This window comes from Astatotilapia calliptera, chromosome 7 (genome assembly GCF_900246225.1).
Source record: "Astatotilapia calliptera chromosome 7, fAstCal1.2, whole genome shotgun sequence".
In the NCBI taxonomy this organism is placed as follows: domain Eukaryota; kingdom Metazoa; phylum Chordata; class Actinopteri; order Cichliformes; family Cichlidae; genus Astatotilapia; species Astatotilapia calliptera.
Window position 1 is genome coordinate 15,386,373 of NC_039308.1, and position 14,274 is coordinate 15,400,646.

The following is a 14,274-nucleotide window of genomic DNA, read 5'->3' on the forward strand; positions in this document are numbered from 1 at the left end:
CCGCCAAGGAGTGAGCCGGTGTGTACCTGGACGCCCATCCCCGGACACAAAGAACCACCAACGCACCGATGTCTGAGGGAGTCCGCCACTGGCAGGGGAAGTGGTGGTAGGGGGAGATAGGCCTCCAAACCTTGGAGGGCCTGAGATGTCCCCAGAGAGGTGGCGCCTGACACCCAACCTGACATATAGACACAGACATACAGGCACACACAGATACAAACATCCATTCCCACCCTCATGCTCTCATATGCACTTACTCCACACTCAACCAACGTGGAGACAGACATAAAGAGACGTTGTACACACGATCACACTCCCCAAGCGTACTCTACAAACCGGGTCTAGGTGCCCCCGCCCCTGGAGGGGGGAACTGCACCCAGACCCAGGTGGTGTTTCCCTTTTCCCTGCGGTGGGGGGAGGCAGACCGCCCCGACTCCGCAGCAGCAGGAAGGCTCCACACTCCAGACCGCAGTCGGACGGCCAACTCCTCCTCCTAGTCCTAGCCCCCCTGCTCCAGCAGGTCGCAGAGAATGGGGGTGAGAGAAGACTCCAAACCTTCCTCCACCCGCTCATTGTAATGTTGATGCATGTGTGTTCTAAGGTGCATTTAAAACCCAGGAGGGCTTGGAGCTACCTGCCAGAGAGCAGCAGGTAAGCGCATGGTCCCTCCTGCTAGCCCTCAATGTCTACGTGTATTTAAAATTGAGAGGTGGGCAACGATGCCAGGGGTGGGGTGTACACCCTGATGGTACTTTGGACTCCGTGTATCGTGCCCACCCCCAAGATCCTATATGTATGTGTAATGAGAGTGTGAGTAATGTGAATGTCTAAGTTGTGGGATAAAATTGAGGCAGAGGCAGCCAGAAGGGGACGGGGGACGGGGGACCGGGGGGGGGGGGGGGGGGGAGCCTCCTCTGCACCCTGGTGACATACCCCTACTCCAAGGCCCTGCATGTGTGGGTGGCTGTGGTGGAGCGGGAAGAGGGAGGCAGCTGGAGATGGGGAGGGAAGGAAGGGAGGGGCAAGTGACCCCTCCCTGGGGCCAGCTCCCCCGCTGACCCCAGTAGGCACCCCCATACTCCGCGACCCGCCAGGGAAAGGGGGCCCAGGCCCATCCAGACAGGGCCCAGTGCAGCAGCGCCGCCCGGCCCCACAGAGCCCGGGACAGTCCACCCAACCCCACCACAGAGAAAACTGCACCCACCCCACCATCCACTCATCTTCCAGACTACATAAGACAATAAACACCCAGGCTGAGATCTTCCTCCACCTCTCCTGTATCTCCCCCTCCTGCAGAGGGAGCTCCTGAGGAGAGGAAAGCTCCTGCAAGATGTGACAATCTCCCCCACCAGTTGAAGAGCCCCCCAGGTGGCTCGACGCACCGGCGGCACCCTGCTCCAGGGCTGGGCCCCCATGCACCCACCCGCCCACAACCCCGGCAACACACCAACCAGGACCCAAGCCCTCGAGGCCCGGTCCGGGTCCCAGCCCAGAGACGGAGCGCCCCCAGAACCTCACGCCCATCCCGGACCCACCCAGGGGCAGCCAGGCTACCAGGTCAGTAACCCACGTCCGTCAGCACAGACCCTCCCCTAGCCCCGCTGCACGCAGCCGCGAGGAAACAGTCACCTGAGAGCCAACAGAGCCCCTAACCGGACATGACCGCTACCCCGGGTTGAGCCCCCCAAGGAAGATGCCTCCGGGGAACCCCCCGACGCCCTAAGCCTGTCCCTACCCCCACACCAATCACAACAGTGAAGGCGGGACCAAACTATGACCCCCCACCCCCACTAGGTGATGGAGCTGATCAAAGGAGCCCAGAGCAATTGATCTGATGTGGTGGCAGAGGCTGTATCAAGACTAATGTAATCTAATAGATAATTTCTATATTGGTTAGAATTAAGATTATTTTTATTTTTCCAGTTCATGAGGACTGTTTTCTTGGCTATGCATAGGGCAGTGAAAACCATATGGGCGATATTCTTTTCTGAAGTGACATTATCTAAGCTGCCCAACAAACACACTAAGGGGGAAGTTGGAATGTTACATTTCAGACACTTCGATAAGTCTTCACATATCTCGCGCCAAAACTTCTGAACTGGTGGACAGAACCAAAGAGCGTGGATATAATTGTCCGGTGAATTGGTTTGGCAGTGTGAGCAGTTGTTGGTAGACGTAAAGCCCATCTTGAACATCCGATGACCTGTATAGTGCACTCTATGTAATATTTTGTATTGAATTAATTGAAGACTGGGATTTCTAATTAGATGAAAGGTTTTTAAGCAAATCTGAGACCAGAAGTTTAGGTCTAAGTTAACTGATAAATCCGCTTCCCATTTTGCAATAGGAAGTGATATTGATTCATCTGTTTTAGAAAGCATTCTGTATATTTTGGATAGTAATTTGGGGGGTTTAAGAGTAAGAAATTGAACCACACTTGGTGGTGTTTGTAGTTCAACTTGACCCGGTTTAAATTTCTTTTTTACTATGGATTTAATTTGTTGATATTCTAAAAATCTTTTCTTGTTGATCCCATATTGTGTAACTAGTCCGTCAAATGAAATAAATTCTGTTCCTTCTAGTATATGTTCTAAATATTTGATTCCTTTATCACTCCAATCTGAAAAGTTTATCATATTATTGTTTTGTAATATGTCAGGGTTGTTCCAGATAGGTGTACGTTTGCATGGGATTAATGAAGACGCCGTCAATTTTAGAAACTCCCACCATGCTGTCAGAGAAGAGCTGATGTTGATGCTTTTAAAGCATTCATGTCGTTGGATGTTTGAGCTGATAAATGGTAGGTCTGAGATCTCTAGATTATTGCAAAGTGCTTGTTCTACATCTAGCCAAGGTTCATCTAAGAGGGTGTGTTTTAGCCATCCTGAGATAAACTGAAGCCTGTTGGCTAAGAAGTAGTGCTGAAAGTTAGGCAGTTCTAGTCCTCCTTTATCCTTGGTGTTTTGTAGTGTTTTTAAGCTTATACGTGGGGGTTTATTTTTCCAAAGGAATTTGGACATACATGAATCTAGAGATCTGAACCAATCTTGTGGCGGTTTAGTTGGGATCATTGAGAATAAATAATTTATTTTTGGTAAGACCATCATTTTTATAGCGGCAACCCTTCCCATGAGTGATATGGGTAGACATTTCCATCTAGCCAGATCATCTTCTACCTTCTTTAAAAGTGGGATATGGTTTAATTTAGTTAGATCTGCAAGCTTGGGAGAAACATTAATACCTAAATATTTTATATTTCCCGATTGCAGTGGTGTAGAAGAGGAATTATGGAAGGAGCAATTAATCGGTAGGACTGTAGATTTTGACCAGTTAATTGAGTAATCTGATATTCTTGCAAAAGAGTTTATCAATTCAATCACCCCAGAGATATTGGTTTGTGAATTTTGGAGAAAGAGTAACACATCATCCGCATAAAGGCTGATTTTATGTTCCACGTTCTTGCATTTTATGCCCTTAATTACTGAATTCTGTCTAATTGCTGCTGCTAGTGGTTCAATAAAAATTGCAAATAGTGAAGGGGAGAGTGGGCATCCCTGCCTGGTGTCCCTCAAGAGACAGAAGCTGGAGGATGTCTGGTCATTTGTTCTAACACAAGCTGTTGGGGAATTATATAATATTTTTAACCAGTTTATGAAAGAGGATCCAAAACCAAATTTGTGTAAAGTTGCAAATAGAAATTTCCAGTTAACTCTGTCAAATGCTTTTTCTGCGTCTAAAGAGAATATTGTAGTTTCTAGGTTTTTACTGTATGAGTAGTCTATCAAATTAAGTAATCTACGTGTATTTGTTGATGAGTGCCTACCTTTTATGAAACCAGTTTGGTCAGGATGAATTAAGAGGGGGGTTATTTTCTCCAGTCTCTTTGAGAGAGCTTTGCAGATTATTTTAAGGTCTACATTTATAAGGGATATTGGACGATAGCTTGAGGGATATACAGGGTCTTTGCCTGGTTTTAGCAGGAGATTAATGTTTGCAGAATTCATATTTGATGGAAGTCTGCCCTTTTCTTTAATTTCCAACAACGTTCTGTAGAAAACTGTTGCTAGAATCGACCAGAATTCTTTGTAGAATTCTGCAGGAAAGCCATCTGGACCTGGAGCCTTATTATTGTGCATACTTATCAGGGCTTCCTGGAGTTCACCTGGTGTCAGTGGTGAATCCAGTGCCATTGCTTGAGTGTCCAATAATTTTGGAAGAGTTATGTTGTCCAAAAACTGATCAATTTCTTTTTTAGATGGGTTTATTTGTGGTGAATACAACGTTTTATAGAAATCCCTGAAAATGTTGTTTATTTGTATCGGTTCATATAATGTGTTCCCAGATGAATCTTGAACAGCACATATAGTTGTTTTTTCTTTATTTATTTTTAGCTGGTTTGCTAGAAATTGACCAGATTTATTACCATGTTCATAATTTTGTAGGCGTAGTCTTTGTACTAAGAATTTTGTTTTTTTATCAATTATCTCATTTAATTCTAGTTTTGTTTTGCGTATTTTGTTCAATGTTTCCTGATCTTGGTGGGACGCGTAGGCTTCTTCTAGTGATTTGATGTTTTTTTCTAATTCCTGAATATTTTTGTTTTCTTTTTTCTTTTTATGTGATGAGAAAGAAATTATTTTACCTCTCATCACAGCTTTCCCTGCTTCCCATAGAACAGAAGCTGATGTTTCGGGAGTTACTTTGTTTATTTATTACAGCTTTTAACATTTAAGGTTGTTGTGACTGTGTGACTCGTGGTGTTCTCTGTGGTAACATGAAAGGGTTTCCTCAGAGACAGTCGATGTCTCTTTAATCTGACTTTCATACCAAAGTAATAGCGCAAGATTGGTCCTCGGGCCTCGGGGGTTGCCGAGTGTTGGAAGTGTCAAAAAACCGACACTTCCTCGAGTGGCCACATGAGGCTGGTTTTAAAAGCAAGTCAGCCCCCCTTAAGCGTAGTTTATGGTCTTGCAGATGTGTCTGCGTGCATGTTTCCCTGTGGATCACCCCGGCTGTGTGTCGCTAGAAGTGGATGAAGTATGGGTGTTCAGAATGCTGACTCGAGTACGGAAGCGAGCAACAACACAGTTCTCTGAGAACGGTAGAACCGCAAACAAAAGCTTCAAAGACCTAAAACCACGACATAAAAAGCACAGACAGTACTTACAGTGGACACCCTGTTTCACTTCAACTCTTTGTATGTTATAACTTCACTCTTCTCTGCGGCTGGCTGACGGACAAGCAAGAGTACTCGACTCAGGGTTGTACAGTAACACATAGAGCAGGGCGATATGGCCCAAAAAATTTAGCACGATATATATTTGAAAATTTGCGATAACGATATAACCGACGATATAATTGATGCGAGACAAAATACAACTCCACAACATTACTAGCGCAAAAAGACAACCTTCCATTTATTTTCACTTAAACAAGAAGCTGGTTTTTATGTACATTAAAGCTTTATAAAAATTTAACAGTGCAAATGCAAATTCCTTGCTGAAAGTTTAACCAAAAGGCATTTCCAGTAGAAATGGGCTGACATATCCTGAACATAACCATGTATAATATCCATCCATCCATCCATCTTCATCCGCTTTATCCGAGGCCGGGTCGCGGGGGCAGCAGCCTAAGCAAAGAGGCCCAGACCTCCCTCTCCCCAGCCACCTCCTCCAGCTTATCCGGGGGTATAATATCCACTGAAGTTAAAAAGAGGTGCTTTGCAACATTAAACTGCAGTGTGCAGTGCGTATTTTTCGGACCATAAGGTGCACGGGATTATAAGGCACATTAAGTGAAACAAAGCAGTCAGATAAATCAAACTTTATTAAACTCATTCTTCTTGCTTCCTCCACTTCTGTACCATTGATTCATTAATGTTGAATTCTCTGGCAGCTGCTCTATTCCCATGTTGTTGCAGTATATTAATGACTAACCTTGTATTGTGGATGGATTATCTCAGTTGTTCTCCTGACTGAAGTTTGGTCCGTTTACAGCATCCTGCCATGTGATTGCATTTGTCTCTAACCATGAGGAACCTTCACGTTAACTTTTATAAGTGGAAAAGTGTTAGTGTTCGTCCTCCAGCTTCACTGTTTATGTTATGCTAACATAGCTGTGTCGCTAGCGATCACGTAGCACATCATTATATACCAGCAGCTAGCCCAACTTCAGTAACCCTACAAACGTCACTGCTGTTTAGTTTCCTGTCTTCATTTATGTTGGAAGTGATAGCAGAGCTGTACGTTTGAATTTTTTCAGAAATCTCTCAGTCAGAACATGCTATATCATGCTTAGGTAACTAGCGAAACTAGCGAGCTAACTTCCGCTAGCTTCCTGCTAACTTCTAACTCCGTTAAATGTAATAACTTTAACTTCCAGGCATCCATGAAAACAAAACTTTATAGTTACACCTGGTTAAGCAGCAATGCTGATCGTTTTATTAAAGATGAAAGAATTTAGACAGTTTTTAAACTCTCAGTGATGATGCAGTGTTGTTTGACCTGAAGCATACAGCGTTTAGGACCCAGATTACTCCCAGATTTAAGAGCATCTTAGTCCGACAAATATGACAATAACGACGGCTGCTTGCATGTTCTGCAAAAAAATGTGCTTTGTTGTGTATCTGACGGACAAACACCAAACCAGTTCCACATCACGGAAGTTGCACCATTTTTACAAATCAATTCTGGTTCATCTGTTTCACTCAACAATCGGCCATGTGCGTATGAAAACAAAGGCACTGCGCATGCGCGTTTTACTCCCATTCTATCGCGATATTTCATTTTCCTATCGTTGCCTAACATTATACCGGTATTACCGTGAACGGTATAATATGGCCCAGCCCTAGTAACACATACTGTCTCCATCTGATCACAGTGTACATATGCAAACATGCAAACAGGCCATCTTAATTTGTATTAATTTCATTGACAAATTTTCCTGATAGTTTTTGTCAAGAACCTTTTTTTCTTTACTTTTTGACAAAAAGACAACGCATTTGCTATACAATCATGAAATGTACTGACACTTTCGTCAAAAAATAAAAACAAGATAAAATGTTCTAATGAGATGAGATCCAATCAGAAATTTTTTTTTTTAAAAAAGTCAAGATGAGCTTGGAAGTAATGTTCTTGCATTAGAGACGCACACATTTAATCTGCTCTCTGGAAATGGTAAAACTTTTTCTTTGAAAAAAATGGTACAAGTATATCCCATATTCCACTGTTTCTCTTGAAAACTGGCAAAATGTCAACACTTTGGAGGAAGAGAAAAGTAGATACATTTTGCATTTGATGTCAAGGAAAATAAGTTTTATAAACCGTGAGTAGCAATTCTCATGGGTTACAACACAACAGACTTAGTCAACTAAAATAAGTAGGGTAAGTCAATGTTTTATTTAGTCTACTGTAATCTTATGATGTTTAGCTGACGAAAACTAGACTAAACTGACAGTATTACGTTTAAATTTATACAAAAATGATATTTTAGTCAAAAGAATACGTCTGAAAACTAAATCAAAGTACACAGCCTGGTGACAAAAAATGATTTTGGTCACTGCAGCCAATTTTCTCATTTAGAACAACTGTACACATGGTGAATTATTTAGTAAGCCACTTGTTCAAACTGTTAAGTGTACTCACAGCCACACTCATTTGGTTTTTTGTCAACAACAATGTTGCACATGCCTAGGCCTTACTGCAAAACCAAACAAACATATATATTATTTCAGCACAAGCTCTGACATGAATTACAGACATAACTTTAAATCCACAGCTCTACTCTGAGCCAAACATATTACTGCACGCTATGACATGACATGAGAATGGAAGGGGGAACAAACAGAAAAAGAGCACGACATATAGGGAGCGACAGACTGATTGTGGAATTCCCTTTTTTTTTAAAAATTATTATTATTTGTCAGTACACCGACATTGCAATTCAATATGTCAACAGTGACCTAAATAACCTGCCGTCGGCCAAAGGATGGCACGAGAGCTGATATGCGAAGAAGCAGAGGGTGCAGGAATGATAACCAAACAATTACCTGTCATTGTCAACGCTCCTGAAGCCAGGAAGGATGTGTCTGAAGCTGGAATTGCGGTCAAGTTTGGGTTGACTCTTGGTGCGCTTAATGGAGCCCTTCAGCCGTCGACTTAGAAAGCCCTGATGCAGAGAAAGACAGTCATAAGACAGCGTCACTGCTTAACTTGGCAGTAAGACACAACATATTAATACCAGGATTTAAGCACCGCATCCTAAATTCAAGAAGAGAGCAAGTGCTCTGGATAGTTAAAGGGTAATAAATGGGTACAGATATCATATCAAAGCTAGAAAAAAAGGCTCATGCTAGAAAAGAAAAGTCCGTACAAGGTTAGACGCACAAAGCATTTCCCCAGCACACAGAGACATAAAACTACCAGCATATTGTCACAAAAAGAAGCTCGACTAAAAGAACATTGTCACACACACACAAAAATAAGGCTGATCATATGCATGAAGAAATTATAGTTTTTCCCCACATCACTAATTATGTATTTGTGACAAATCTTGCGACGTGCCCCCCCTGCAGTGTTTCTATTGATGCACCCTTTTATTGGTTTTCTCATTCTTCTTTGTCTGAGTTGTTTGCTTCTTCTAACATCTGCAATCGCACTCCCCCAAGCGCCTCACCATCTCCATGGCAACTGTTGGCTGGCATTAAAAGCGAGGGAATAATGAGACGTGGTGCATAAACAGTATGATGTTGCAAGTTTGGAGAGACCAAAAAAACAAACAAAAAACCTGATTGTTTTATCACCTTTTTGTTTTTAAAGACTTAACTGCGAAGAAACATTATTATAGACCAAGAAAACAAAAAAGGACTCGTAATTAAGAGGGTGTATATGGCATCTTTGGGTGAAAGCACAAAGATGAGGGAATTTTAAAGTACGCCTGTGTGTAGGAAAAAGTAGTAAACTGGTTAGTGGTTAAACTGATCAGGTGTTCAGGCAGCTGTTTAATAGGCTCAATATCCACTGAGCAGCTTTAAGAAACAAAGTAGTTCAAAAAACCAAATACCTACAGTGATTTATCTTCATATTCTTATACAAGCTAGAGGCTAAAGGACCTCCCTGCTTCCCATTCACGCCATTAACACACCTGTATAATTACCACCTACAGTGTGAACAGGTCCCCCAGGCAACAGCGGAATAGGGATAATTAGAGTGACTTCCAGACAGTCTGCCAGCTGATCACAGAGGAGCCCCGGCATCCTGATGAAGAACACCTGTCATCCAGGAGGCACTCTGGCCTACGAACAAAGACTTGCTAATGACAACATATTTAAGCTCACGCCAGTCATAAGAATGTTTGTGTATCATTAGCCGGCGTGTGGTATCCAGCGTCGCGTGGGATAGCCGTGTTTTTTTCAAGGCTGAAGTTAGACAGGGAAGTACGGTGACAGCACTACTGCTACTGTACTGTCAGCAGAATGCTGAGGGGAAAGTTTGTACTTTAAACAGCCATGTATTGAGTATTGAGTATTCACACAGAAGAACAGTTCTTTTTGAGTGTGCTGTTGGTGCACACTTACCATCCCACAACACAATGCTCAAAGGAAATGGAGGAGCTACTCTCAGCTGCATCTGAATTTCTAGATGGTAGCGAAACAACTGGAGGAAGACGTTTGGAAAAAGGTAAATATGAAAGTGCACAGAATCGATTTTAACACCTCAAAGAACCTGATAGCAAACGAAAACAATAGCAAAATTCCCTATGTGGCTCTGGAGGTCCAGTGTTGTGCAAAAGACTCGATGTACCCCTCATTTCTTTGGATTTTGCTTCCAAGTAACCAGACTTTTTTGCAATTTTTTTTAAAGTGGTCTTGAGCAATAATTCTTCAGCTTCTCTCAAGGTCTTACAAAGTTTTTCTTTGGGAATTGGCTGCTGAAAATGAGTAAAAAAAACTCATTTTTACTCCACTCTTGATCCTAACTACTTTCAGAAGAATGTCAAACTACTTAACAAGCCTTAAAAAAGTCAAAGTATCTTCTTTGTTACTTTGCTACTAACAGTGACAGCAGCTAAAAACTGTCTTAGTATATGTGTGCAACATGTCCTTAAAAAATTTGAGGAAACAAATGAAAGACAAAGAAGAAGCGATGCCAATTTATACAAGAACTGGACTAAAAATCTGTGGCAGCACATGAAAATTTCCAGCTCTTTGCGATTATTCAAGTGGTTATAAAGTCTTATGTGGTTTAAAGCAAGACACAGGTAATGTGCACAGATATGGTACTGCTATATAAAGAATTATAAAGGCTGTGAGATCCACAATAAACAGATTACTGTGGGTTGGTTATGAAGTTCTGTTTTGTTTTTTCAAATTAACACCAGGATGAGGGCTCAAACAATTCAGAACAACTGTTTAATATTTATTGTGACTGTGCTATAATGACATTTTAATCGGTTTTGAATACTAAATAGCAACAATCAGATTGATTTTATTTTTTGTATGCAAGCCTTATATTAGCAATACCTGGCAACATATGTGCATAAGCCAACAAAGAGGTGGGCAGCAAATGGCTGACGATTGCTACCTGCCACCAATGAACTCTGCTCAGGGGCTATTAGCTAAATGAACGGTGCTTAGTCACTGCTGTTAGAGAGCGAGACACCTGATGCTTTTGACAGGGCTCCTTTTTCTCGATCTAATTCGCTCTCAGTCCCGCTCTTGTATATTATTAGTTGTATAAATACATAATTCATTCATCCTGTCTGTGTATGTGAGTGCATGAGGTTTTATGTGGGCATGTGGTTAAATTAGCATAGGCGCCCATAGAAAACAATGACAAGTCAGACACTGTGCAGCTGGAATGCATTTAGCATCACGGTTACCGACATGACGAGAAGTCTCAAAGAAAAGCTAAACGATTTTGACCTTCTGACAACAAAGACGCACCTTTCTGCATTCCAACACACCGCCATTCACAAAACCATGCTTCTTCCTCGTAAGCCCTAGAGTGTACGTGTGTGAGGCGCTTGCTACTGTTGATATATTCACAGCTAACAAATTAAAATGCCCCCCTCCCTTCGATTTGCAGAAATAAGTCAGTGAATAGAAACACGTCCCTGAAGGCGAGGTGGATTGATTAGTGGCTGCTCATTTTGTTTTTACTTCTCCCCTTGCCCTGATAGATGGCCTCGGAAGAATGGAGCAGAAAGAAAAATAGAATCCAGAAGAGAAAAAAAAAAAGACAGACACGTACAAAGCTATAATTTCTCTATTTCACCCTCCCCGGTGTACGCAGACACTGACGTGACATTAAAAGAGAAGACGGAAAAAGAAAAAGAAAAAAATCATAGAAAAGAAATACAAGACACCGCTCCATATATCAGTTAACCTGTCAAAGCCCTCGCAGAGCAATTAGAAAGGATACAGGTCATTAGAAGAGAATAACCTATTCTCCCCTCACACTATTTCCTCTCAAGAATGACTGATACCTATATTAACATTAGCTTATGAAGGGGTCAACGAAAAAATTTCAGCACGGAATTTGCCTTCAGCAACTCCAGAGAGCAAAGAAATAGGAGAAGATGAAGAAGCAGAAATAGAGGTTGGATCAGTCAAAAAATTGAGAAAGTGACAGCAAGTGTCTGCAGAAAAGGGATGAGCTACAGGAGCAGGATAAATGGGGAAAAAGTGGAGCACGATGTGGAGGTGGCAGAGCACGAGTTGATAGAAGAAGCAATAGAATGAAATTAAATGAGGGAGAAAGCAAAAGAATACCAAACGAGTGACAAGGTTGCTGGCGGATGGGGGCTAAAGCAGAGGAACAGCCGATGGGAGAGAGTCCAGCCGGCACTTGAAACGACAGATGCTCAAATAAGCTCGGTCCTCCCCGTGGTTAATAATCCTGGTGTTTGTCTGAACAAATGTTGGCAAACTATAGGACGCCAATTATCATACAGTAAGCAGAGATGGCTGACATCGCCGTTGGACGCTTGACCCATTCCCATTATATCTCGCTGTAGGTACTCAAAGGGAAAATGGCGAGCGACGCCAACAAAACAAAAACAAAACCTCACACCTTAATGAGAGGGCATACATCACGCCGTCACTCTGCCACGCGCCAAAGCAACTCGCTAATGAGAATACAATCTCCCGGCAGGCTCAGCTTAACGGTGTTTGAGATCTTTACATTGATTCGCTTCTCGTTCAACAATGCTGCGGTTGGTCTTCATCAGCGTTACATGTTTTTCCCCTCTAAGGTCAGGCCCTTTGCAAATTCCTATTTACACAGAAACCTAAACGGAGGCTTTATAGTGTCGCACGTTAGTGTGAATTTCATTGAGCTCTTTAATCAATTCATACTGCCACGGTTCACAGCTAATGGGAAGGAGGGTAATAGAATATTCTGCTCATCGTGCTTGGTTTTTAACAACCTGTCTGTCCTTTATTGCACTAGGCCTCTGAAACTTAATGTCTGTCAAAAGAGTCCATCTATAATTAATACGATACTTGTTTACAGTGCAGCTCTGTACATGCCCGCTTGTGTGCGAGTATATAACAGGCCTGCATTCTTGATCGTAATCTCAGCCTGTCCAATTTCATTAAATCAGCACTAAGAGTTGTGTAATTGGGCTTTTTTCTTCTTGAAATTAAAGTAAATGCTTGCAACGAGTTAATGCTATTCCCTTGGCTTGGCAATTCCAGGCTCCCTTAATGGGGGCTGATAGAATCAGTGCCTGGACAATCAGCAGGGTGTTCCCTGCTTTCACGTCAACCTCTCTTGTCCTCCTCTAGAACAACCTGATGAAAACAAGAGACCTACCTGTCCAATTAGACCCCCTGCTATTATCTAAGAGGGAGAATGGAGTTAGCTCTTTATCCTATCTCTCCCTAAGTCAAATCAATCCACTCAGCTAGCGCAATCAGCGGGACGTGGACGTGAGAGACTTAGATAAGATTTATTTGTCTGCTCTTTAAAGCACTGCACATTAGAAAGTATCAAGTTGTAACTTTTACAGTCACATTTTGAACTACTATTCTTGGCTTGGCTTTGAAACATTTTTTTCTCGCCTGCTGGCGAGCAATTGTTTTAGAGAAGTTGTGCTTTTGCGTGTGCATGGATTCCACCATGCACGTGCAGATCGTGAATCCAGTCGCTGCAGAGTACATGACAAAAAAACATTTTGACAGATTTAGCTCAAGGCCTAGGAGGACTACTTTAGATGTCACCACAACTCTTTTCACTGTAGAAGAAAAGTGTGGGGTGGTTTGTTATTGCTAAAAAAAAGTAGAAGATGCAGGAGAATCACTGCCCGTCTTCTCGTTTGCGCTCCAACATTTGTGCGCGCACCATGTCTGTATCTTATCAGTCCATCCATTCAATATTCAGTTTCAATTCAAAGGGCTCTATTAGCATGAAACTATCAATAACAATAATGTTAATATGCTGTTATGATTGATTTACTGATATTTTAATAGAGTCAGTCGAATATGAAGTTCCCACTTCGCCCTCTCAGAATCTGATGACTTTTTAAAAATAATATAAATATTAAATATTTAATAAAGCTAAGAAAAAAAATTACTTTCACAACTTCCTTTACTTGTTTTTCAGTCCTAGATACCTCCTTTCCCCCCACATTAGAAAGTATGAGTGCTCAAAAATGAAAAAAATAAATAAATAAAATAAAACACATCAAAAAGTCAAATTCTATTCATTACTAGCAAAAACCTGCAATACAGATGATTTTTGCTGTGACAGTTTTGCTCATGTATGAAAGCACAGACGTTAATTTAACATGCTATTTTTTTTATCTTCATTATATCACAATATATAATGAGATGGCAAAAATGGGTTTTCATAAAAATCTAACCAGTGAATGATAAAAAGCTAAATTTTCATTGTATAATACAAAATAATCAATTGCAGACACTGCTAGCGTTGTACAACGTTGCACATGTCACGTGCACGTAATGTCAGCAATGTACACATAATGTAGACGTACCGTTGCTGTTCATTTTCAGATGATCAACTTTTAAGTGTATATAGATTATAACTAGGTAGTTTATATCGTAGGTTTAATCCAGATTTTTTAACGTGCCTAAGATGAGTTGGGGAACACACATATGCTAGGACAATTACAGAAGATATATGCACTAAGATTTAAAATATGTGTGGTGCTGTGTACGCCATGGTTATTTACTGCCTCTTAGGTTGTGGTATATTTATGTATGCTTGGCATTAAGATACATCCTGTCTCTGTCTTTAAGGCATACCTGTACTT

General features: G+C 41.7%; 1 protein-coding gene across 8 annotated transcripts in view; it reads right to left on the reverse strand.

Annotated features, from left to right (window-relative positions):
• dab2ipb (DAB2 interacting protein b) overlaps positions 1-14,274 on the reverse strand; it is a 196,586-nt gene that overhangs the window by 87,311 nt on the left and 95,001 nt on the right. For all 8 annotated transcript variants that reach the window (XM_026173338.1, XM_026173339.1, XM_026173337.1 and 5 more), the window contains one exon: positions 8,048-8,166. In XM_026173338.1, the coding sequence (XP_026029123.1) occupies positions 8,048-8,166 (119 nt within the window). The remainder of the gene's footprint in view (positions 1-8,047; positions 8,167-14,274) is intronic.